The following is a 26,852-nucleotide window of genomic DNA, read 5'->3' as shown; positions in this document are numbered from 1 at the left end:
TGGATCGATAAGCCGTTTACTTTAAGAATAGTGTCCTTCCGCTATAAATCAGATTTAAATGAACTGAGAATTCCCAGCGCAATTGAAATTAATTTCGCTAGTGTTCTACCATTTAATCGTCAGCTGTTCTGTGTCTGCGTGCATTAATAACTTTGGACCGGTTGGATTAAATTTACTCAAAAGTAAGGCATCGTTTAGCCTTTTCACCCGACTGCGGCACGCAAAGGAGGGTATTGTGTTTATCAGGCTATGTATGTATGTCCATGTTACGCTCTAGAGTCTGTACGGATACACCGATTTGGACAAATGAGGTGTCTTTAGAATTGTCTTGACGTTCCGAATGTTATAGGATATAAAAAAAAATAAAAAAACATTTAAAAAAAATTAAATAAAAATTAAAAAAAGTAAAAAACCCGACTGCTTAAAAAAAAAACATTAAAGAAATTAAATTAATAAAAAAAACATTAAAGAAATTAAATTAATAAAAAAATTAAATTAAAAATTAATTTTTTTAATGTTTTTTTACGCAGTCGGGTTTTTTAATTTTTTTAATTTTTCTTGCTCATTGTTGTTTATCGACTGCGTTTTATTTGTACTAGGCATGGTTGACGAAATAATTATATTTTAGTGAAAATAGTGTTTTCTGTTGGTCTGTAAAGTCTGTGACAATAATTGCGTAAAGAAGCATATGATTAATGTAAAATTGACAACCAGAAGATATGAAATCTTATTTTCGAATTAATTTTATTGGTTGTATATTTTCTTAATATTTTAAATATATGAATCTACAAATGGATATACTTCCGAATGGCCCTAGTGGTCGATCGACACGAGGTTTGAGGGGAGGGGTGGGAAGGGGGTGTAGACCCTAAATGTAAAATTATAACTTCGGGTATTTATTAGTTTCCGAAATATTAATAACAAATGGATATACTTTCGAATTTCCGCACACCCTGTATGGAGGGATGAATTCGATTCGCAAGTGCTTCGACATTGCGGTTAACTATTTTAGTCTGTGCGTTATATCAAACGTGGTTCTCCTTCCTTTGAGTATGTCGCAGAAAAACGAACAAAGGAAGTTGGTGTCCTAAAATTCTCCTGTGAAAACGTTTGATTTTGCACGGAGTATTCTCCAGAGACGTACTAAATCTCCGCCGCGGAAAGCTCTGTATCCGGCGCGTGAGATGCACCAGAGAAGATAAAGTATCTTGCAATTTTTATTCCTCCTCTTTAATGTGCATAATCCATGTTCTCGTTATAAAAATAACATATCTCGCGACACATTTTTCCAGGCATAATATTACTCACGTTAAATTTTTTATGTTAATTTAAGGTTCTCTTTTATGTCACTAAATTTCTGTCAGCAATGCTAAAACTGTGTTCCAATTCCTCTTTCATTTTTTTCATAATTTAAAATATAAATAATTGTGATTTTTTATAGGTGCACTTGGAAGATTTAATCGTCCATTATGTGGCGTGAAAGAAAAGTCAATATCGCGAAAGATAACAAAATGGCGGGCCACTGGAAAAAAAATTTTTTGGGGGGGGCTAAATGGTGATAAAAAAAATAGGAGGTAGTTAAATAACAAAAAAATGAACGTCACGTAATAGACACAGGTTTCTGTCCAACAAATGGTCTTATTCATGTCAATTGAATGTATAGTTTTCTCTGTATACTGGCAATGCGGTTGCAAAATGTCATTCTGAGAAAGACGCGTTCAAAGTGCCGCTCGGTTTGGTCGCGCGCACTTGAACATCCCTTCACGGAGAATGCTATACCTCCGTCAATTTTACGAATTTCTTCATAAAATTTGAAGAGCATTCTCTAAATGGGATTTTCTTCCGAATGGCCCCAGTGGCCGATCGAGATGAGGTTTGGAGGGAGGAGTGGGGAGGGGGTGTGGACCCAAAATCTAAAATTGTAGCTTCGGGTATTTATTAGTTTCTAAAATATTAATAAAAAATTAATGTTAATTTTTTTTAATATAGGCGCAGGCACCCCTACCCGGCGACCCTCCCGTCCCCCAAAATGTTTTACGAACTGCTGGACGCGTGCCCCTTACCTCCGCGTGCTCCTCAGGCGCCGGAAAGGCACACGTATTTAGCTGAAATTCAAAGTCAATTTTCTCGAAAACGAAGCGCGATATTAAAAAATTGTATTCTATATTTTCGTCTTATTTTGGCCTGAAGAATCACTCCCTAGAATATTGACTAATAGTATATCATATGGGTCGCATTCGCAAGTTGCTAGTTCAAATCTCCAAAACTCACATCAGTTCGCTACCATGCTTTACGCGCCCGCAAGCGGGCGCGCACCCCCCCCCCCTGATACCCGGGACAAGGTGGAAAGTGGAATGCGTTATGTCGGAATAAGTCAACAGAAATACTAAAAGTTTTTTATTAATATCTCGGAAACTAATAAATTCCCGAAGCAACAATTTTAGATTTAGGGTCCATACACCCTCCCTACCCTTCCCATTAAACCTCATGTCGATCGGCCACTGGGGCCATTTGGAAGTACAGCCCCTAAATGTATGCCTTTCAGAAAATGTAAAAAAGAAAAAATCGGTTTTTCCGAATTCTTACAGTGTTTGCCCCCCTTAAATCGGCGGGAGGCGCTACTGGGTAAAATTTACCACAGAGGCGCTAGTTGCGAAAATATGAAGACTGTTTGAGTTGTTAGAATTTTTTAAAGAACTTTAATAAAGATTTTGAGATATTTCATTATTTTTTTTTTTTCTTAAAACACTGTACTGTAACATAAAAATTACAAAGTTAAAAAAATATTCTGAAACCGTGTTTTTTTTTAAGTTTCAATTTTGGGTATTTTTGACCCGGTAGCGGCAACCTGCGTTACAATATGGGGTGCGCCTCCCGCCGGGTTAAAGCTATGCTATATTAGCATTTCTTTTCTGCTGCCTACTTGCAGACAAGAAGCAGTTAACTGTTACTCTATATTAATTACACTATTTGATAAGTTTTTGCAACAAAACTGTGTCATAGTAAACTAGTAAATTAGCAATTATAGTAAACTTGAAATTTGAGCTACTGACGTCCATATTTGTTAATAATAAAATTGCATGTCAAAAAACGTATGCCATATTCAAACAATAACTGTCGAGAGAGTATTGCAACATATACCTATTGCCAATTTTCTTAAGTAAATTAATAGTCTATCTGTTTTAAAGAGTAATCTTAACACGCTTGCGGAATTGCGCACACTCTTCGTATTTAACGACAGTCGTTCGAACAATTAACGTGCGCATAAACATAATCAACGAGCTCGAAACTTGTTCGTCGAAACGTGTTCCCAAAGCGTATGCAAGTCCGTATATATTAGTACATTTGGACAGAGGGTGTGTTTACCCGGCAAACAAATTAATTTTATAAGCGCGTGAAAGCAATGGTAAATAAAGATACGCCGTTCTCTATTTACTTTTGTGGGGGCTCCAAATTCAGTCGGTACCGCTTTTGCATCTTTTCGGATTACCGTAGTATGTAATTTCCATAAGTATTATTAATCAGGATTCTTCTTTCTTATAAATTACAAAAGATTGTATGTTTGTATGTAATTGGCAGGACAACGTTATGTGACATAACAAGGCACCGAAAGATTATTATTTAGGTTGATGCAAAAATATTTTTCGCACCTGTTAATGAAGATTGAAAAGATAATTATACAGCTTCGAAATAGAATTTGATAATCGAAGTAGCCATTTCTGGTACTTACAATTAGAAATGAGTTTCTCAATCCCCTTTCTATTAAATTTTGGACCAATATAATTACTGAACTTTATAACCGTAGTGTAAGGTATTAAAGTATTTTGTCAGGATGTTTAGGTTGAGCGCTTCAAGATTTTTATTAAAGATTGTGTCGTCGCGAGACACGCAGCAGAATATTGAACACAAATTGCGGATAACCCATACGCCTGCAAATAATCGGCGATTGGAATACGTTTGAGCACGTGCTCCGAGTACATAAATTCACCCGTACGTCGTAATTTATGATGCCTCGATTCGCAAAAGACAGAAAAGGATTATACGGAAGATTAACGGAATCTCGATAACCATTCGCTTTAGACGAAATAACGGCACTCTCACTAGATCTCACAGTTGGTAATAATTCTCGCACGTGGTTTCTCGCTCAACGCTCGAAAGACGAATCTCGAATGAATGTCGAATGACGAAAGTGGAAAGACGAATCTCGAATGACGAATGCCGAATACAGGAATCAACGCCGCGAGTCGAGACACTCTCTCTCGCCCCGCTTATGTAGAAGCCTCTAGATGGGCGCACCTCGTAACTGATTTGCGCATTACACACGCCATCTATCATGCAAATCTTACAGTAGCTTCAGTGAACTGTCCGTCAGAGAACCTTCTGCGTGTAAAACCTGATCGGCGAGCTTTAATAAATGAAAATCAGTGCGAAGGATCAGAAGAATACGATGGATATTTCAATGTCTCATCTTTAAACCAGAGCTGGGCATTATTCGACTAAAAAGTGATTGAAATAACTTTTCAACTAAATTTACTTCATCTTTTTACTTAGTCGACTAAAACTCACCCGAATTAGCTTTATCCAAGGCGCCAGAGATGAAGTTGGTTATTCAAGTGCCTTTCCTCTTGGGTTGTGAATAACGTTGATCAGCTTTCATTCTATTCTTAGTCTAGAAGGCGACTAACTGTCGACTAACCGGCGAAAGCCTTTGCAGCCCGACCCGCGCGCGGTCGCGTGCCGGTCAGATTCTACAGAATCTGAATTTGTTTATTTTTCATCCTATCAATATGAAACTGACACCAATGGATTTCTGGTGTTCTCCCGATTAAGTGGACCGAAAATAAGTTAAATCGGACTATTTTTAACGAAACGGGCTTTGAAATCTGCAAATAAATTTCTCACGTAATGTCCTTAACTATGGTCCGAATTATATTATTTTGGGACCATTTTCATCAGGAAAAACGGGCGGTCTACTGGGGCCCGAAGATCCTCGTTCGTAGCGAGAAAGCATTATTATATAATCATTTTTAGGAGAAAGAGGAACCTGCAGACATGAATATTTTTCCAATATTTGTTTACAGTTGTGTTTGGTTAATCAAAAGACAACTATCCCGCACCCAGGCCAACTGAAAATTCAAATTTAAATTTTCCGTTCCGCCCTAATGTGTATGTACAATCTTTCGATTGTTGAGAAGCCTTGGGGCTTGGATTATCTGGAAAGACCTACCCACCCCACTGTTTTGCTTTCTCGCTACGAGCGAGGACCTTCGGGCCCCAGTAGACCGCCCGTTGGCAGCCGAGAGCAATAAAACCGACGGGCCACATAAAATCTTCCTGTTTTTGATAAGTGTTGATGAAAGTATTACCAATCGATTCCTCATGTCTTCCCGGTGAAAATGGCCCCAAAAATGATATAATTCAGACCATAATTACGGATATTAGGTGATAAATTTATTTACAGAATTCAAAGCCCGTTTCGTTAAAAATAGTCCGATTTAAATTATTTTCGGTCCAATTAATCGGGAGAACACCAGAAATCCATTGGTGTCACTTTCATATTGATACGATGAAAAATAAACAAATTCAGATTCTGTAGAATTTGACCGACAGGCGACCGCGCGCGCTCGAGCCGCAAAGGCTTTCGGCGGTTAGTCGTTTTCTGGACTAAAAATAGAATGAAAGCTGAACCCACGTTATTCACAACCCAAGAGCTAAAGATCCTTGAATAACTGGCTTCATCTCTAGCGCCATGAATAAAGCTAAAGCTAAATCATCCTTAGTCAAGCTTTGAATAACAACTAACCGTAAGTACCTTTTATCTAGATATTATCTAGATATTATCTTTGCCCAACTCTGCACTATACCTACCATTTCAAGCGATAGTGTCTCCCTCCTTTCTTGCCGAAGGCGAGAGCGAGTCAGAGAAACTGAAAGCGGGCGAAGAACGAGACAGACGACACGGTGTACTTTGTCTCTATATAGTGTTGACTAGAACCGTGATTTGTGAATCACTGGTGATTCGATCACGTTCACTCCCAATCACGGTGATTTTTCACAGCGATCCGTGATATTCGTGATCGCTTCTGATTGGTGCAGGCAGAACAGTGACTCACGATTTTCGTGATCTGATTGGTGGAAAGCATAACTGCTCTTTGCACGCGCCACATAACCCCAATTTCTAATTTCTCTTGAAACATTCTCAAGTCCTAACTGTGCTTATAGAATTTCAGTTGTATATATTGAACCAATGTAATCGTTCTTGATCTATTTAAATTAACGAATATCTCTTGAGTTTAGTTAAAATCTGTAATGTATATGTGAAGACTTTAGCCAATCAAATCAGTGCGTGCACGCATTGACTAATTATGAATGTAAATACTAGGTATATATTCGCCGAATTAGCACGCTTTGTCTGCAACACAAACTATATTTAAGTATTTTATTAAAAAAATAATCCACTCAAGATCAAGAATTACGATGACAGTAAACTCAAGTTAAAAAAATCACGATCACGGTCGTGATTTAAGTTCACTCACGGTCGTGATTTAAGTTCACTCACGACCGTGATCGTGACTCTGCGATCACTGTGGTAAATTAATGTTAGTGATTTTACACTCCATCCCTATAAGTGTGTCCCTCCGTCTTTCCGACTCCTGATACTCCGTCGCACACGCAAAGGACGGAATATCAGGATTCAGGCGCCCGAAAGACAGAGCGAGACAGAGTAACAACACCTCGTCTGTCTCGTACCGTTCCTCGCTCGCTTTCGGTCCCTCTGTTGCGCTCTCACTTACGCAGGATTGGAGTAAGCGGAAGTGGTGGGTATAGCGATTCTTGGTGGGGGAAGCGTTTCACAGTTCCGTCACACCCGAGAAAACTTACGCTACCGCGGCTAAAGAAGTTTCACTTAAAAAATTGTATCCCTATATTTCGTTCGACCCTACTGTATATTATGCCAAGTAGGTGTGGGGTTGGGTTGTTCTGCTACGGTTCAGCGAAGCACGCAAGGAGGGGAACGAGCCGTTTGCGGCCCGCGGGCCGCCGCACCGCGCCGGTTGCTCAGCCCTGCCATAAACTATGATTTCGCAGTCGCAGCAGACAAGGAAAGGCTACAGCTAGGGCTTGGATACGAGGCCGAGCTTAATTTGCAATATTCCATGTTTGCTTGGGCCGCGGTGCTCACGAAAGTCTTCTACTTTCCTGGAAACTCTCAGTCTCGGGTCGCTTCATCATCTGGCGAAATGAATCCATGGAACGTTTGTCACAAAATCACTGGCCAAACCTTCTTTCCGTGCTCTGAAGTAGTGCTGTGTTTATTTGCTCTGCATCTGCAGATGGAGAAGCGACGCAACAAACAGGGATTGTTTTTTTACCTGGCAACACTAGAAACTAAGTGTTGCCAGGTAAAAAAACAATTTAATTAGTAGTAATAGGGGATATAGAATAGAAAGCAAGTGGTTAAATTTGAATAGAGTGAAGAAAGATATTTGGATTTTAGTGTGCGAATGGTTAGAGAATTTTTCTCTGTGTACAATCGTTAAACTGAGAATTGAATCAATTTTCTATTGAATATTAGTATTACCGTTCATGGTGACCTGACTTGGATCATATATCGACGTTTCCATGTATAATGCAACAGCAGGACGACCTTATGCAGAAGTTTCGTTCCGAATTCACTTTTGTGTGGAGAGCAAAGTCAAATTACTTTCGTGGAGAAGTTCAACTCAGAAAGAAATATCGAAACATGGTTCTTAAGCATATGTACATAAGCTGGACTGAATATACAACTATTTAATTGTATGAGTAGTAGAATACATGGCAGATTTATTATCAATGAGCAAAAGAGTAATGCAACAATTCAATAATAACACATCGTAAAATGTTACAATTCGACTGGTTGGTTATATTCCAAAAGTGTTTAATGCAATATTAACAATAGTTTCTTAAACAAAAATTCATAAATTTCAGGGGCTGCTACACGAGAATCCCCCCTTAAGGGGAGGTTCCGGTCTATATGTCGATTTTTTTTTATTTTATTTTTCGAATGTTCAATCTTTTTGGAATACGTGTTTAAAAGGATTTTTTGAGATTCGTAAAATTCACGAAGTTATAGGCATTTGAGTAGCGGCAAATGCATAGGTAACACCCGGCCACTCGGCACTCACGTAAAACTTTAAACGCGTTTTTCTCGAAACAGTGTTCTCAAAACGGTGTGCGCTGTACCTCCAAAAATTATTATCCGATTCGACTGAAACGTTTTTTATTTTGAAGAATATACTTCTGGCTAGGGGGGGGGGGGCTAGAAAAAATTACAAAAAATTAAAAAATTATAATTTTCAAAGGCGTTGAAAGGACGAAAAATACAGGGAAAAGTGATTTCAAAAGTGTCGTTATTTTCTAAAAAAAATGTCATTTTTTGTATTTTTTTCTAGTTCCCCCCCTAGACAGAAAAATAATCTTCAAAAATAAGAAAGGTTTCAGTCGAATCGGATAATAACTTTTGGAGATACAGCGCCCACCGGTTCGGATGATTTTTTTGACGCCTTGACTTTAACGACTCCCCAGTGCCGTTTGCAATGATTAATTACAAAACAAAAAATATATTTCTATAATATAAGACATCCTTAATACAATGAAAAAAGTCCCATTAAATTATATATAGTAGTTTTCCTGTAATTAATTCCTAAATATCACCTATTTTTGGGGGCTCTAGACCGGAACCTCCCCTTAAAGTGATTATGTATAGAGCGTCCAGTTTGTTCGTATACACGCTATTATTTTTATAACTTAGTGTATCCGGTTTGTTCATATGCACGCTATAATTTTTCTAACTATTGAAAAAACCAAAGAATGTTTCGTATGGAAATTGTTTGATTTGATGGAGGAAACTTAATAGAATATTAGGATTTGCGTTTAAGCTATTATTACAGATTTCAATATGAATGTAATTTCTTTAAATGAATGACATTTGAAAAATAATAGCGTGTATACGAACAAACCGGGCATACTCTATGTATATCTTTGAAACAATAGCTTTCCGGACCTACGTTCGTGAGAACCTTTGTTCTTAATTTCGAGACGTAGATAGGCCTGCAAATCTTCAATCTGTTGAGTTCTTCTCCACGTTTTCATAATTCAGCTTACTGTTATCGTAGTGCAACTTAAAGGAATTTTCTATACTCGCCTACAGTAAAGGAAATTCATCCTACCTATGAAAATTCAATTCTCTCTTTATTTGACTACAAGCTCCGTTAAACCAAAGATTTCCAGCCAAGGAAGGTGTCTATCGATTTCAAACTTTCCTCCTTTCCATCTGCATTTCTCTCCTTTTCAGGTCATGTTTATCTCATGTGGGTGTGTTCTCCTACCTTTAGACATATCCTCGATCGTAAGTCAAGAATGCAGTCTAGCGAAACGGAGATAATCCTGCGACGATTGATCGCGAAGCGCTTTCGAGGGTTCTCGATATAGACCTTGGCACCTGGTCCTTTGTCTTGTATTCTGTTCATGCCTTCGCTTAAGATCGAGTGACAAAACTCTGTCAAGCTTCTTTTCAAGGCTGCTTAAAATCATTGTTCGTACCTGCAGCAGCATTTGCGAATTCAAAGTGCTCTGTATAAGCCGCACATATAAAGCGTTGTACATACTTACATTTTTGGGACAGATTTTATATGCACACAATATTTATTAACACAAACAAAGGAAGTCCCATTACCTGTTCGTAGTCTTTCAGGATAGTATCCACCTATATTTGAAGCTAAGCTCTGCGGATATAACAGTACCTATGTAGTGGTAAGAATAGGTACTAAAAGTCACCCTGCTTACTAAACAAAAGCGTTAGGTTCCGAAAAACAATATTCAGTGTAGTATGCGTCGATAACACTAGATTACATTGAAATTGTACATTTGATGAGCGGTGACCTCCCTTATGGATTTTCTCTCGCTGATTTCGAAAATAAAGGTTAAATTTTTTTTACGGAACAGTTTTTAAGATATTGTGATTTTTTAATTTTTTTTTACCTCTTCAGGGAAAAATAGAAACAGATTTAAAAAACGTCCGGTTTCTCTTCATATACGTAAAGCCGATACTTTTGCGCAAAAAGTAACACCAACCAGAAGTAAATGGGCCTACTTAGTTATGCAGAAAGCTGTCAACCCTCAATAATCTGAAACTGAATAAATTTACGTAGTTCATTTCTAAATTGAAAATTGACTACGTTTGCAGATTTTAATGATGAAGAAAAATTAGCTATATTTCAATTGGGTATATTTTATTTCTTGTTGTTGTGTTAAAATGTTTTTGAATGGCTTATTTAATAGTGAATAGTAGGTACAATTAATACTATTTTTTTCTGTAGTTTTTGTGGGTTGGTATTACTCCGCATTTTAAGTTTCAGTTTCATTCGCATTACAGTCAAGACGTTCGACATTAAGTTTAAATTGTCATAAAAATTTAAACAACCTGACGGAGTGAGGTGCATCATTTCTTGTAAAATTAAAATTTTGCATCTGATATAGGTTATGCCATAATACGGGGGCTTTGCAAGTTTTCTGTAAAGTAAGTATAGGCCTAAAATGGAACTATGGGCTTGGTTGTTTTAACAACTGTATAATATACATATGTAATAGTTGTTCTATGGGGTGTAATATTTTGCAAAGTAAAGATCACCAAATTATGGGATCTGTACTATCTTTAACTAATTTTTTGTTATTTTGAGGGTTGTAGCTTTCTGCGTAACTAAGTAGGCCCAAATGATGTCTGCAAAGCGCTGCACCAGTAATGCTATGTATTTGATGGGGCGTAGAAGGTGTAGGTATTGTAACTATTATAAAACTTTGAATCCTAGGCAAACAGTTAATGGTGATTACTATAGCAATTAAGCCTCTCAAACAAAGCTACCCTCGAAAAATACTCGTTTCATACCCATGGATTATAGGCCAGTCATTTAATTGTAGAACGTTGCATCTCACACAGTTATGTCAATGAAAAAAATAACACTTGATAATTAGAATTTTTTACCACATTTAACTTATTGACCAGATCTTACCAAAGCATTACACGTTGCCCAATACACATTTGTCTGGCATTAAAAATGTACGAATGTTCATCGACTATTTGTTTAATCTCCCTCAAACAATAAACTATTTGTTCGCGATAAAATTCGAAAGCTGCATGTTAAACAGTGTAAGCTCGTAGGAAACAGCAGCCATTATTTTGATGATTAATATTAAAAAATATATATACCTATATATGTAATATGTATACCTACTACAAATATAAATGATCATCCTAGAAATGGTCAAAAACTTACTTCGGCTTCTAACATTACCATAGCGTTCAAACACGAAATCGAGTAGCAATGATTTACAAATAAATTTGTAACAGAAAATGAGGTTCCATAAAAAATATTATTCTAATAACTTCGACTGAAATTTCGATGTGTATTTGCACGAGAAATTATCTTATCCGCGAATGTATCGCCGTTAAGGAGCTACCTTTTGTACAGTCATCAATTAAGTTTATTTTCTTGCCTTTGTCGCTGTCGTTACCGAGCGAAGAAACTAATTTTAATACTCAGGAGGAACGTAAAATAATTTTCTCATTATTTCCTGCTCGATCGGTAAACATCGAGTTGGTTCCTCCGTGGAAGTGTCCTTTACGGAAGAGCCGGAAATTGCGAGCTACCTCAACGGAGACATGATGGGAAACGTCATTGCGGATGGGACAGGATTCCGCTGGGTTCTTGAAGTCGATTCTCGTTCGACGGCCTTAGCTTTGGCCGGATGCCAGGGAACAGCCTTGTTACACGAAGAAAGATCTCGTGGCACGCGTTTTAACTCTTCCCGTCTTACAATGCACGTACCGTTAGTATCGTTGTCTAATACTTTCAACGTTCACTAAATTATTTTCATTTGAATTTTTTTAGAATATTATTTTGGAGCATATCATCAAGCCTATTAATCTTTGTCTACACTCCATGACAGAACTATAAGGCATTCAGGATATTATTATTATTATTATTCGCTTTTATTATGCAGTATAAGTAAAATACATAATTAAACACAAGTACATTGCAAGGTTACGTAAATGGCGAAGAGAAACGTAATCGCTGTAAACGAACCATAAATTTCAGTGAATACCATAAAATTGTTTCAGAATTTGGTAAATGTTTACTTTAGGGCAGGCATCTCCGAATTCAATGACCTTGACATATGTTGTCAAGGGCATCATTCTAAACAACATTTCCATTTAAACATTTTGGTGCTCGGCTTTGGTTTACGAGATATTCGCAAAAAACTTTACTTAACACACATCGGTTTACTACCATGCTTTACGCCCCCCCCCCCCCCCCCCGCCCTAAGCTAGCCCCAACCAATACCAACACCGTCGGTTGTGAAACACATTTCAATATATGTATTGTGCCGAAAGTTTTTTCTTTATTAATATCTGAAACTGAGGCCGACCGCCAAAAAGTTTAGAGGGAAATGTTGTTCAGAATGATGACCTTGACAACATATGTCAAGGTCAAGGTCGTCGGAGATGCCTCCCCTAAAGTAAACATTTACACAGACTATTTTTTAAAAAATAATCAATAATATAATACAGTTGCACCCGGTTAACTTGATAAACTTACCCCGGTCAGGGTTATATAAAATCATCCCCATTGCCATTTTTGGTGTAGGAACCTTCCCAACCAAGCACTCGACTCTCGAGGATAGAGGACAGGGAAAAACAAAGATAACGCTAGTCATTTACCCTGGGTTCACACCGACGCGACCGATGTTAGCGAACATTTTATGGGAGCATACTGTTCACTGACAAATGACCTTACTAATAGGTGTGTAATCGTGCGGATGGTCACGGTAAACGTGGAGAGGGTAGTGTTCGCGAACAAAATCCGAAGATCCATCAAAAGTGGAACATTTGGGAAGATCATCGAGTGTTTCCTCGTTCTTGTCCCTCTACAAACCCATGAAACTTGGGCCCTGATATCCCCTTGAATGGGGAAGCTGACGCGAAGCTCAGTGCAGAGGGCGCCACTACCGCGTGTACCTTTGCTGACTGCTGTTTTGAAAATTAGAATGATAGCAAAAGGAAAAAATCATAAAATATTATAAAATGTTTTAATTTTTTTCATGCTAAAGTCGACTCCTAATATCTTTCTTTTCTTTTGCCAGGTTGGACGTCTTTATATCCTAAAAGATGTAAATTTATTTTGTACATCTGCATACTTAATAATAGCTAATAGTAATAACAATAATAATTATACATACATGCACTTATTATAGAATTTTAATTTTTTTTACCTCTTCAGGGAAAAATAGAAACCGATAAAAAAACGTCCGGTTTCTCTTCATATGCGTAAAGGCGATACTTTTGCGCAATAAGTAACACCAACCAGAAGTAAATCGACCGAAAAATGACAAGGTTATTAGCGATTGAGTGAATAAATCCAAATCCCACCGATGACAAATGGCACATTTGCTGGTGGCGTCACGGGTGGGAAGAAGCTGCAGTCAGCTTCCCCATTGTGAGACTGCTCGTAAGCAAGAGACCTTCTATGACCACTGGCCGGTAGGTAGGTATGCGCTCCAAAGAGATAGCATCACAGACGAGGTATAGAATAGACCCATCACCTTATGGGACTTCGTGTCGCCACCCAATCTGTGTTACCGACCCATAATTTCAGGACTGAATTTAGCGACCTCTGTTCATGAACAGCGTCCAACTCAGCAACTACTCTGAAATGTGTTGAAATGCTGAAAGGTGTTGCGTACTTGTATACGTGTGACTTGTTTAGAGAGAGAGTTTGACATAAGAGGGTAGGCTTTTGTTACGGTATGCTTTGGCTCGGTTGGTCAACGACTCACGCGGATTTCTCTCCGAAAATCCATTTCGTGGATCAAGACACTATGGCGTTCAGAAATGGCATTTCTTCAAAGCCCGTGCAACCTATAAATTGCAAGATGACATTGTTTATTAGCACTTTGCGTACCCTTGCGAACCCTTTCACGTATCGTGCGCCGAAAAAAGTATTAAAAATTCACGCTGTTACTGATATTCCCACAAGTTTCTAATGCACTGTTTAATCATTCCAGTGAAGTAATAATAATTGGATTCCGTTTGCCCCTAATATTAGTTTACCGCCAACACTGAAATTTACAGTAAAATCTAATTTTAAAAGTCTCGCAGAAAGTTGCATGATGCATGAGTGTCTTGTGGTGCATGGATGCAACTGCAAATCGAGTTACTTTTGAAACCCGCATTGTGAAATAAAAGTTTGTCTAGCCCTGAGAAATTCATCGGTTCAGTGAAGTGTGTGCATGGCATAGTGCATATTATCTCGTGATTTCTCAATTCGCGCATCAATTTCATCGATTACTGGACCATGTGGGAGGCCTTTTAATTTAACAGGATTCCATTGAGATATACCCGTTACTTAGAAGACTTTTTCAGAAACTGAAGCATGTTTAAAAACAGAAAATGATTTTGTAATCGTGTGCAACGCGATTGTAGAGTCAGTGCCTGTGCCTGCCAAAAAGTGTTTCATAGAGTACCGTGCCTCTACGTGTTAGTGATGCGAACGCGAATTCCCATAAGGTGATAGGTCTATCGTTTTAGCCTATACTTCGCCGATGTTAGTAACTAAGGGGGAGAAACAAGTATCTCACTCATATTTCTCCAAATATTCCTGCAAATATTCACTTACACTAAGTTCAACTAAAACGTATTTATACATTATAAATAATACTACGTGGTATGTATAAGCATTAACATTAATGTATCGAACGATTAAACATTGAGAATAAAAGAGAATTCAGTTGGCGCAGAAAATCATTTGCAAATCCAAGGCCAAATGTTACAAATTGCTTGATATCTCGAGTTCTATCGATTATAGTTAATAATAATTTATACTGGGCGGTTAGTGTAAATGTTGTTAACATTATTTGTCACAGCAATAGCCACTGGAATGGATATTTTAGCCGAAAATCCATTTTTGCCGAAGAATTCGCTGGATTTCGCAATTGTAACTAACCGTCGACCTTGTTTTGATCGTGGGACATCATTCCTCGAAGTCTACATAAGGAGCTCACAGATCTTCATGTACTCAGTCGTCGTCGGTCCTCCGGACTTGAAGGACCTCCGGGTACCCTGGAGCTGCCGAGCCACCTGGATCCACTGGACTTCCTGGGGACCTGGTTCTTCCTCCCCCTCCCCCCGGAGCTGCTGAACTTGCTGGGGACCTGGTCAGGATTTCAACCCTGGTTCTTCCGCCAGCCTCTCGCCCCTCTGGCCTGGGTTCGTTTATTCGCTTGGTGCTGATGAAATTTTGGGGTTCGGTAAGTCATTTAAAATTTTATTGTTTTGCGAATGTCAAATCTGATTTCTTCGGTCGTTTTCCATCATCTGTCCTATTTCCATGCATACTTTCGAGAATTTTGCGCGAGTCGTTCTATTTTGTGTATTTCTTCGATGGGTTTGCATGCTTTATTTTATTTGATGCATTTCTTCGATGGGTTTAAATGATTTATTTCATCTCGTCGATGTCTTCGATGGTTTTCTCTGATTCATTTCATCTCGTCGATGTCTTCGATGGTTTTCCCTGATTCATATCATCTCGTCGATGTCTTCGATGGTTTTCCCTGATTCATTTCATCTCGTCTATGTCTTCGATGGTTTTTTGTGACTTCTGTCACTCTGTCATGCATCTCATCGATGGGTCTACATTCTCTGCTCTTTCCTTCAAGTACTTATCTCTGCGGTGGTTTTGCATGCTCGTGCGTGCTCTGCTGTTGGTCGAAATTATCTCGATCGTCTCCAACTCAATAAACTTTTCCTTAATTTCTTTCCAGGCCGACCACACCGTTACTAACATATAGTAATTGATTGTTTCAGCTTTTCAGGTTCACCGTTACTCGGGGAATGGAGTTAATAACACGATATATTTAAAAAGAAACTAGTGAAAAGTGATAGTGAAAAGTGATCGTGCAAAGTGACAGTGAAAGAAGACATCTAAGGAAGCCTAGGCTAATTTATTATAGTATGAAGTATTTAAGGTCCCATATAAAATTGCCAAGCAGTCACTAAATCATTAACTTTGTTGTTCGTTTATTGGCTCCTCATCTGTGATGAGGAGGTTACCGCTGCTTCCGTTTGCGGAAGCAAGTGACTGAGCATGGAATCGGTATGGGTGGATCAGTTTCATCCCTTGGTGTTCTTGTCCAAAGGGAAAAGTTTCGGGCGTAGGGGGTGCACCTTTTGGTACACTGCCTGCGTAAGTCACTCGGTTCGATTACCCAATCTCCGTGTTAGACGGCTTGAGTCAGGTCAGAGCAACAGGAATCGTCTGGGAGGCGCCGAGCGCTTTTCCCTTTCGACTTGGACAGCAGGGTGGTAGGAACTGCGCCGTCCAATACTTGTTTCATGCTTACCCTTCGCCTTTCCTTCTTTCCTGAATTTCTTTTAATCGAGTGATTGCTTGGCAGTTCCCTAGATTCTATATCTAAACCGAAGGGATCGATGGAACTTTGTTTCCATCCATCTCTTTGGTTTAGTAGGCTTCATGTACAGGGAGATCGATGGAACTTTGATTCCATCTATCTCTCTACGGGTCTCCAAGCGCAGCAACCTCCTCGCGGTGAGACCTGGTAATCGGTGAGAACCGAGCCGATGGCTGCGATTGTCAAATATTCTAGTCGTATATAAGAATTTCTTTAACTTGCAATACTATGGTAGAATGTAAGAATAAAATATGTAACTTAAAATGTTGTTCGATTGTTCCTACCGAACCCCAGAATACGAATATAGTGTTAAGATGGAAGAATAAGTGCAAGTTGGAATATTTCAGCGAGATACTGGAACTGTTGAGTTTTTCACAATTTTTAAAGTCCTCTCTGCTTCAGCATTTTATTGAAATATACAAAGTTACAATCCCTTTGCGAGGTATTCCACGTTACATCATGAAAGCATGTCTTCCACAAATAATGTTGTTGTTTATATAAATTTGTTTGTTAAATAAATTTGTTTTGCGTTAAATAAACCGGAATAGGACAGCAAGGTTAAAAGACGAATGTGATATCGTTTTATTTTCTTCCTCCGTTCTTTTCCGTTGAACGAAATATGTTCATAAGACGATTTTTAAATTGTTACTCTAACAGAAACATTTGTAAATCGCGGGCATTGACTCTCAAAACATAAGCTAGTTTTACTCGTGCTTAATTCTAGTTCCTACCACGCGTAGCGTTACAATCTGTTTTGAGACTTCACCGGTAACGTTGCATGCGACACTAAAATGGCAAGGGGGTCCTAGGACCCCCTAAACCGGCGACACAAAAATACATTGCTTGATAGGTCTATTCTATACCTCGTCTGTGATAGCATCGACGAAGTATAGGATAGACCTATCACCACAGACTAGGTATAGACTAGACCTTTCACTCTATTGTCTTCTGTGTCAGCGTTCTGAAGTACCGATATTCTGAAACAACCACTGGTTTTCGAGCGCCCTCTCCGATTTTCGAGCGGTGGGTGCGTGAAACATAATGTGTTTCTAGCATTAACACAGGTAAATCTGCCGGAATTACCAAGAAAAGTATAGAAGCTGTGTTATACAGGGTGTCCCACTAACTCGGTTCACCTCAAATATATATTATTTCAAGTAATAAGCGAAAATTTCATTTATAGAAGTTCTTTGGTTGTAAGAGACACAAAACACGGTGAAACTAGTTTCTTTACAGGGATAGATCGGATGTGGAAGTCAATTTTATTTTTTCAAATGGACTGCAAATTTTTTATCGTCATATCCAATTATAACCTTCAACAAAAATATTGTTTATAATTGTATTGATTCATTCTTGTGTAACAGCGACTGCTCCATTTTTTCCTGTAACTGTGACCTCATGGATCTGAAAGAAATGTTGAGATCGTATACATATGCGTACATATATGTCACGAATTGCCTGCTTTCCGTAATGCAACGTAACACGTTTATTTGTGCTTACCTCTACACGTTCTGGCGTTCCTAACGCATAAACCACCGCATCAGCGATGTCATTCTCTTCTAAAGGATTCAGTTTCTTGAGCTGGTCTTCAGTCATAATGAATCTTGACATTATTTCTGTGCGTACCGCTCCCGGACTGATGTTCTATTGAAACGTAAACACATTATAAAAATCTTATCGTTTGGTTTTTGTAGATACAAAATTACCTATACAAAATTATATATTAAAAATGTTTTCGTTAAATTATCATTGAGTATTATGTAACATTAAATATAAATTTGTAATTTTACGTCTTACGTACAAAAAGGGTCACGATAAATTAGTACAATCGGGCTCTTGACACGATCCGTTTGGAAAAAAGGACATTCAAAGACATTATCCTGGACATCGTAGAATGTTGTATTACAATGAATACTCGAAAAATAAACTCTTCAAATATATTGCAGAAAACACATATTTAGCAAAGTTTTTTATTGTGCTACACTAAGTAGGGATGTCATACTGCTTGGTCATATGCAAATAAAAATGGGAGGGGGGCACCCCGGACATGTATATCATGTATATAGACTGTGAGACGACACTGTATCAGTCATTATATTGATAAATGACATTTTAAGACATTGAGATAACAATTTCACTAGTACATTAAGTCTTACCGTAATTTTAATAGGTAATTTGGCTTGCATCATTTCATGACGGAGTTCCGTACCCAAAGCTCTCAGACCATATTTACTAGCACCGTACAATCCAATTGGTATCTCTATGGCTTCCGCAAAGAGTCCAGCTATGCTGTAAATTGAGGGCGTGCATGGATATAATGATGATTTCAAACATTGTAGAGTTAGATATTTAAACTTAATTCCTTCAAATTTGATTGTTTTCATTTCATACAGCAATGCCTCGTTACTAGATCACGAATTGGGTCCAGCAATGATCTTCGATCGAAGTGACCATAAAGAACGATCTGCCACGAAGGGGGCGAAATGTGATGGCAGACGCAATCAGTTTCCTGTCGCTCATTCGCCGCGGCACCAACAGAAGAAGTGGAGGGAATAGCGATCACCTTGTTACGAAACAGAAGAGCAGAAGATAGCCAGGGACTTAGTCTGGTTGCGAATGTATTATATTCTTCGTGACCTGGCATCCTGCTCAGAGAGAAAAATTCCTACAGTGGACGCCGTGGAGTCAAGCGTGGTCCTTCTCTGCTTTTTCCGGCCCGGCCCTGGCGGGGTCGCTAGTTATGTACAGCTAATACCACCTTGCAAGCCAAATGCTCGTATAGGCGAAAGCCTGAGGAAGAGCGCGCCCCTTTTGGGCCAAGACGGCTATACTAGATGTTACGAGACAGAACCCCCGTCCTTGTTTCAAAACACGGTGGGTTTCCCACCAGTGAGCACGGTAGCATAACAGCCAGTACATACTATCTCCATAAGGCTTATTCTATTAATGGGTCTTTCAGGTAGTCAATTTTTTGCACAATTCAAGTGAACGATATTTTTAGATAAGTCTGAAAGCCAAGAAAATATTCAGACTTGCAAGCTCAAACCATGCTTCTAGATATACAGTAATGATACTGAAGAGTTTGTTGGTGATAAGCTTACAAATTAGAGTGATCAAAACGAAGCAAAGCAAAAGCAAGACACTAAACATTGGAAACTCAAAAAATTAAAGACTCAGGACCGTTAAAACTATAAAATTTCCAAGATTGTACGTGACTACAAAAGCAAAAGGGTCTTGCAAAACGTTTTGGGATCTCTTAAGTTCCGAGCTTTAAGTCAAGATGATTTGAATCCCATTATTACCTTCATTTATCTTGAACTAGTGACTAATAACCAGTCGCCATAAAGCTTGTGCGTGGGCTGCGTTATACACACATGACAATTTTGCATGCTTAATTAGATATAAGAGTCGGTCTAGAGTCTAGAGAATTGGCGAGTTATTCCTGATGAAAATACGTCCAAACACATCCTATACTAACACATGTATAGTTAAAGATAGACCGAATAAAGTTGCGTTTGCTTGCGTATATTTGCATTGTGAACTACTGCCCAATCCATTGATAATACTTATTTTCATTCTCCCCAGTGTAGGGATGCCCCGATTGGCGGTCCGAGGATGCAGGCATCCATAGCATTTCTACGAGCCGCCCGGAAGGGGGTGCTCGAAACCAACGAAGTGGCGGACATGCAACGAATAGGGAAAACTCTATAGTTGTTCCATCCTAAGGAAAACCTCATTCGCGCAGAGATGATTCTGAGGAGGCGCTGATTGGTCCGACTCCCCACTTAACCGCCTACGTTTTTCTCCGTCTTACCGCCTGTTACCTCTCTGTCAACCGTTCCGCAACCTGCAGTGTTGACACTGACATCGGTCACGTCCCGCCCTTGGAGAAGCAGGGAACCCGGCAGGTAAAGCGCTACAAACAATCGTCTGCGTCGGGCCCGTAAGCAATAGTGGGGGGCTGCGCAGATCGGTCACAAAACGGTATGAACGTTAGGGTTTTTCTTAGGATGGATTCAGTATAGTAGCGTGCGTGTAGGCTCGTACCCTTAAGGTGAAGTTCCACTCGAAGTTCTCGCGCTCGCCATGCCGACTCGCCGAACCTAAAGTCTAAATCCACCTAAATCTGACGATCGTGGAGTGGCAGTTGCAGTTGCCTGGGCCCCTGAAGGGTATGGTGGGGTAACGGCAACGCTGCTCGACTCCGCCTGAACGAAGCCGTGTGGCTGTTGTTTATTCTTAGCGTAGTAGTTGTGTGCGTTACGAAGCTGTGCGTAAACCAATACGAGATGAAGCTATCGAGAAAGAATCAATGTTCTGACCAATAAAGCTCCTGATTTTTTTCGGACCTAACGCACACCTATTCTGATGTATGTACTTTTACGTTAAGAACTCGGTTTGGCCTACACGTCAGGAGCTTGGCGCTGTCCCCACCACTTCTGACTCGCTCTTGTTCTGCGAAGGCGAGAGCGAGATGGAACGAGAGCGAGGTGGAACGAGAGCAAGAAAGAAATGAGAAAGTGATGGGGATGCTTCGTTGCGTGTATACCTCACTAGCCCGAGAGAGAGTGAGAACGTAGAGAAAAGGAGCACCGAGGCAGGCAAGCGGTGTGGTGGGAGAATACCCCTCACGAAACTCACCGGCCAATATATCTGAAAACGACTTTAGGCCTCACTTTCTATGACGTCATATCCACACAAACAAGAATATACAAAACACTGTAGTGATAGTTGCAAAGTAATGTGCTTCTTATTAAATATTAAATTCAAAATGTAAAAACTAGAGGCAGCTGAAAAGTTTGTGAGGCCTTCCGGTTTCAGTTGGAATCCATCGCTCTTCCTTTAGAATATAAAACCAACAGGAACTGCTGTATTGCAGAAAATTCATATACCGAGGCGTGTCACCAACGAGGCAAAACAACTACTGGGGTAATAGCTATTCTGTTCCCGATATCTACATATTTCACAGAATCGTAGAAATATAATTGATCTTTTGAGCCCTTATGCTGATGTTGTGCCTAGGGCCTCCAAAAGTATAAATGCGGCCCTGAGAATGTCATCTAATATTTTTACATTTTGTTAATCTTAGGCAGGGGTGATCGCCCCTATCGCCCCTTCTGGATCCGCCCGTTATGAGAAGTCAATTGAAATTGGCAAAAAGAATTAATGTAAATATAAATTTTTCAAGTTTCATTTATAAGGGTAAGACTAAAAAATAACTAAAAATATTTCAATACGATCGAACAATATAGTCAGTTGTTTAAACTATATTGTTGATACTTCGTATCTATGTTACGTATACATATATAAAAAAATGACATACCTGCTAATATTGATTATATGTCCGGGCACATTACGCTTCCTGATGGACTGTGAAAATTCTCGGGCACAAATTGTTGGACCTAGTAAATTGGTTTCTAGTATTTTAAGGTATTCCTCAGTTGGCGAGTCTATAACATAATGTAATATATACATTATACATTATAAGTCGTCTCATACTACAGCTTCGAAAAACTAAATGTACATACAATCTATTTTCTAATTTTCGGAGATTTTGCGGGATAAGGACATATTGGGAAAAAATTAATAGTAAGAACATTATATAATAAATCTTTGAATATTATCATAATTTAAGGATGAGTGAAACTAAGTAAGAAGTTAAATTACGCGACGTGGGACCTTCCATTTTAACGTAGGGAATCCAGTGAACGAATAAATATGCAATGCATTTTATTGTTTAGTTCTATGTGTAGCACCTTAATGCCAAAAGTATTGTATTAGACACAATATAAATACACTGGTCAAAATAACTAGAGGATAATCATATGAATGAACCAAATATGTAGCACTCTAGTAGGGATATATGTAATCAACATGGTAATATTTTTTCTCAACACCAGCATGAAAATGGGTGTTTTTTTACGCTTACTGGGCGGGAGCAAAATGGTCTATTTCAGACGTATTCGCGTTTTCTACTTTTCTGCCAAGGGAAAAAGACTTTACGCGCATGCGTTATCATTTATTTTGCTTTGCTCCCAAGGAAACTTGTGTTTGCGAGCTGAGTGAACATGGAGTTACCCTGTGGTATGAAGAAGCAATGAGGAAGATGACGCAACGCTCGGCGCAGAAGGCGCCACTAGCGCATGTACTGCGGTTTTGCATGAGTGCGCATGTGTGAATAGTTTGCGCGCGAATTTTTCATTTGTGGAATGTATGAAGTGGGTAGTTACATATTGTTTTACACGTGTGCTGGTGGCGTCACGGGTGGGAAAAAGTTGCAGTCATCTTCTTCACTGTTCGGCTAATCCGTATCGATCATGTGTGTTTATGATAACATTACAACTGTCACGGCACCTCTTTTCATTATAAGATAAAATGAGTGATAATAAGAGAAATAGTGATACGGGATACTACTCATTTTGCCACTCAAAATCGGTTGAGCTTTCGGGGCCATGGTATATGTCGCTTTGTATATTTTTTAGCAGAGTTCCAGAGTTTTCCTTAGGGTAATTAATCGAAGAAACTGAACAAATTAAATATACCTACGACTAAAACATGAAAATGATTACAAATTTTGAAATTCTCCATGTTTTATTATCCATAGAATGCAAGGCATAAGTCGATGGCATTAAGAGATTTCCAGTGTTAGCTTCAGTTGATAAACTTTATGTATTCTAAATAATTTCCTTAAAATATGTTATCGTTATTCAATGATGAACCACATCTAATATTGTGCTTAGGTAGGTGTTGCATTAACAGCATTGCAACTTGCAAAAGGTGCAGAATCAGACGTGCAGTTGCAAACGATAAACTATTATCAGCCTGACATCATTTTAAAAACGATTGAGTGTATATACATTCCCACGCAAAAATAAGCTATAGTTGATGATTTCGTGCTGTTATCGAATCCCGTAATGTCAACAGACGCGGTTGCGTCTGGACGCTAATTCCCCTTCCCTCTCTATCCATAGGCACACTGACAAGGGAACACCGCAAACCCGGACTCACCGATTGGAACGCAAGTTTGTGGGTTTTTAGAGTGACTCAAAACAAGAACAACGGTCTCTTTCATTTGGGCCCTATCGCCCTTTAAGGGGGTGAAAACTAACTTCAAAGTCAAATTGGCACTTCCACTTTTTCGCTCAAAACTCTCAAAGTACAGCAGACAAAAAAAAATGTTTCAAACAAAATTTTAATGGTGCAATAAGCGCTACAAACTTCCGTTAACAAATTTTTGAAGAGTTTTTTTCGTTAGTTATATATTTTTTTTAACTCTTTTCAAAATTTTATTAACGGAAGTTTGTGGCGCTTATTGTGCCATTAAACTTTTGTTTGAAACATTTTTTTCTGTCTGTTGTACTTTGAGAGTTATGCGCGAAAAAGTGAAAGTGCCAATTTGACTTTGAGGTTAGTTTTCGCCCCCTTAAAGGGCGATGGGGCCCGAATGAGACACACCGTTGTTCTTGTTTTGAGTCACTCTAAAAACCAACAAAGTTGCGTTCCAATTGGTGAGTCCGGGTTCGCAGTGTTCCCTTGTGAGCGACCATGTCTCTATACACGAATGCTAGCGAAATGGGTACCCCGCAGCTATTTTGGCCTTATTATCTTATCTTAGACATAGTTCCGGTGTTTTAACATGATCCAGCGAATAGCTTTTTTTTAACCCATTAGTCATTTTACTTAATGTTTCAAGCTGTTTTTCTAAAAGATAAAAAAATTATTCTGAATTTAATAGTTATCAAAATGATACTTTTTTTACGAGACAGTCAGACGTCACGTGGCGCTAGTACTTGACGCCAGTAGATGTCGCCATTTTCGTTTTACTTCTCTACTTGATGCCAGTAGATGTCGCCTTTCGAAAGCAGAATCAACAGACGGAAACCTTTTTCCAGAAATCTCATAATGTCACTCCTCTGCCCTACCCCCTTAAAATACATGAAAAATTCGAGGACAAAAAAGAGTATTATTTGTACTTCTACGTTAGATTTAGCTGTATATAAGAAAAAATTGATAAATTCCCCCAACCCCCCACAAACATGACTCATGTATGAAAGAAGCTAATTCCCCTTAATTCTCGAAAAAATTAAAAAAGTTCAGATGCAAAGATTGTGAAATCAACTTTGCTAATTCCAATTGTATACAAATCAATTCAGTGCTCAGATTTTCAGCTTCGGTTTTAAGTAATTAGCGGGCCGTTGTATAAAAAAAAAAGATCCGCATCTCTCTTAATCTACTACTGACTTTGATTCGTTTAAATTAGTCTCTACCAAGTTTTTATTATCTGCGATCGTAAAATGATCTTCATACGGCCCGCTAATTACTTAAAACCGAAGCTGAAAATCTGAGCACTGAATTGATTTGTATACAATTGGAATTAGCAAAGTTGATTTCACAATCTTTGCACTTGAACATTTTTAATATTTTCGAGAATTAATGGGAATTAGCTTCTTTCATACATGAGTCATGTTTATCGGGGGTTTTTATTACTGTTACTTTTCACGTATCTATTCCCTGACGGCACTGAACTGTGAAACTGATATCTATGCCCAGTTCACTTCATATACTCAACAAGTGTTAGATCTTTCTCTATAACGGTCCTCGCGACGTTTTATCTATTTGCGATACCGCGAGAAAAATGTTGCGAACAAAAATTGATCTGCCTCAAGTGAACAACATATAGCAACCAAAAGTTTTGAAAACACTGTTTTTCATAGCAAAATCAAGGTCATATCTAATTTTACAAATGGAACCATATGATTTTTTTTGTAGATTATTGTAGAGGACATTAAGTAACTTAATGAGTATTATTACGTAACACTTTTATTAAAAATAATATAGAATTTACTATTAAAAGTAGTGCATTAGTATGCTCGTGTAATTCCTCTTAACGTTCCCTGCAATATTATCAAACAAAATCAGATGGTTCCATTTAAAAAACTTACTGCCACCCAGATCTTTCTATGCGACATATTTTCGAAATGTTTGGGATTTCCTTACGTTGCCCACTTGATACATTATTGTTACCAGCTTCTTTTGTTACATTATTGCAACCGGCTAAAAAATGACGCGAACTGTCAGTGTGAACCTCCTGTATATATCTTCTTTATTTTCTACGATTTTGAGTTCAATCAATCGTTACTTTGAAAGCCACAGAAATGAGGTAATGATTAGAAGAAAAATCAGGTACTTACCAATGATTGGCATTTGTGTGAAGACTCCAGCGTTGTTTATAAGAATATCAGCGCCGCCTAATTCTTTTTCAACGTATTGAAACACTTTCAGGATATCCTCCTCTTTCCTCATATCGCATTGGACGGGGTAGAATTTGCCCTTGCCAAGTGTCGCGGTTAGTTCCTGAAGCCTGTCCAATCTCCTCGCTATACCAACTACTATAACACCATGATTTACAAGAGTTTTAGCGGTCGCTGCACCGATCCCAGAGCTCGCGCCCGTCACGATTGCTACTTTTTGATTCCAACGATCCATCGTCCGCGACACTTCTTTACAGACTGATATGTCAGCATAACCTGCCGGCTACTTCATACAGTAACTTCAGTCTCTTGCTCAACGGCCTAATCTAACCAATTATAGTTGAATGCGTTATGTGACTAACGGCTAATTTTTTTCACCTTCAGTAATATTCCAGTTAGTGTTATGTTCCATATAACCAGTGACGGATTTAACAGGGCGGCTGATGAGCAGTTGCCGCCTCTCTGAGCAGGGCCCCGTCTCCAAAAAAAAATTATGAGTAGGTATAGGTATCCAAATACTACATTTCTTTTTTCGTACTATTACACTTGGCCCGGTTTTAGTAAACTATCTTTTCATTTTCCCGAAGAAATGGGCCCCTCAGAACGTTTGCCACCCGAGCCTTTTTTACCCGACTGCGGCACGCGAAGGAGGGTATTGTGTTTATCAGGCTATGTATGTATGTCCATGTTACGCTCTAGAGTCTGTACGGATACACCGATTTGGACAAATGAGGTGTCTTTAGAATTGTCTTGACGTTCCGAATGTTATAGGATATAAAAAAATAGAAAAACATTAAAAAAAAATTAAATAAAAATTTAAAAAATTAAAAACCCCGACTGCTTAAAAAACATTAAAAATATTAAATTAATAAAAAACATTAAAAAATTAAATTAATAAGAAAATTAAATTAAAAATTTATTTTTTTAATGTTTTTTTAAGCAGTCGGGTTTTTTAATTTTTTTAATTTTTATTCTTAAATCCGCCACTGCACATAACTGCCACATGATAGCATCCAACTGGTCGACGAGTGCCACCTGATAGTATCCAATTCGTCGTTCACTGACCGGGACTTTAGACGGAGGTGAAGATATCGGGCA

The 26,852-nt window shown here is 38.6% G+C and overlaps 1 protein-coding gene and 1 long non-coding RNA gene across 2 annotated transcripts in view; one reads left to right on the top strand and one right to left on the bottom strand.

Moving 5' to 3' along the window:
* Positions 1-26,852, top strand: part of LOC143367127 (uncharacterized) — a 277,661-nt gene that overhangs the window by 123,675 nt on the left and 127,134 nt on the right. The gene's annotated exons all lie outside the window — the stretch shown is intronic.
* Positions 17,729-26,036, bottom strand: LOC143367046 (farnesol dehydrogenase-like). Its single transcript, XM_076808661.1, has 5 exons — positions 25,695-26,036; positions 21,827-21,953; positions 18,660-18,792; positions 18,004-18,147; positions 17,729-17,907 (listed from the first exon to the last, which is right to left on the bottom strand). The coding sequence occupies exons 1-5, from the start codon at positions 25,987-25,989 to the stop codon at positions 17,851-17,853; spliced, it is 756 nt and encodes a 251-aa protein (XP_076664776.1). The 5' UTR covers positions 25,990-26,036; the 3' UTR covers positions 17,729-17,850.

Source organism: Andrena cerasifolii, chromosome 3, assembly GCF_050908995.1.
Source record: "Andrena cerasifolii isolate SP2316 chromosome 3, iyAndCera1_principal, whole genome shotgun sequence".
NCBI classification, from domain to species: Eukaryota; Metazoa; Arthropoda; class Insecta; order Hymenoptera; family Andrenidae; genus Andrena; species Andrena cerasifolii.
The sequence above is the reverse complement of the archived record's forward strand: the minus strand, read 5'-3'. Positions and strand labels throughout refer to the sequence as shown.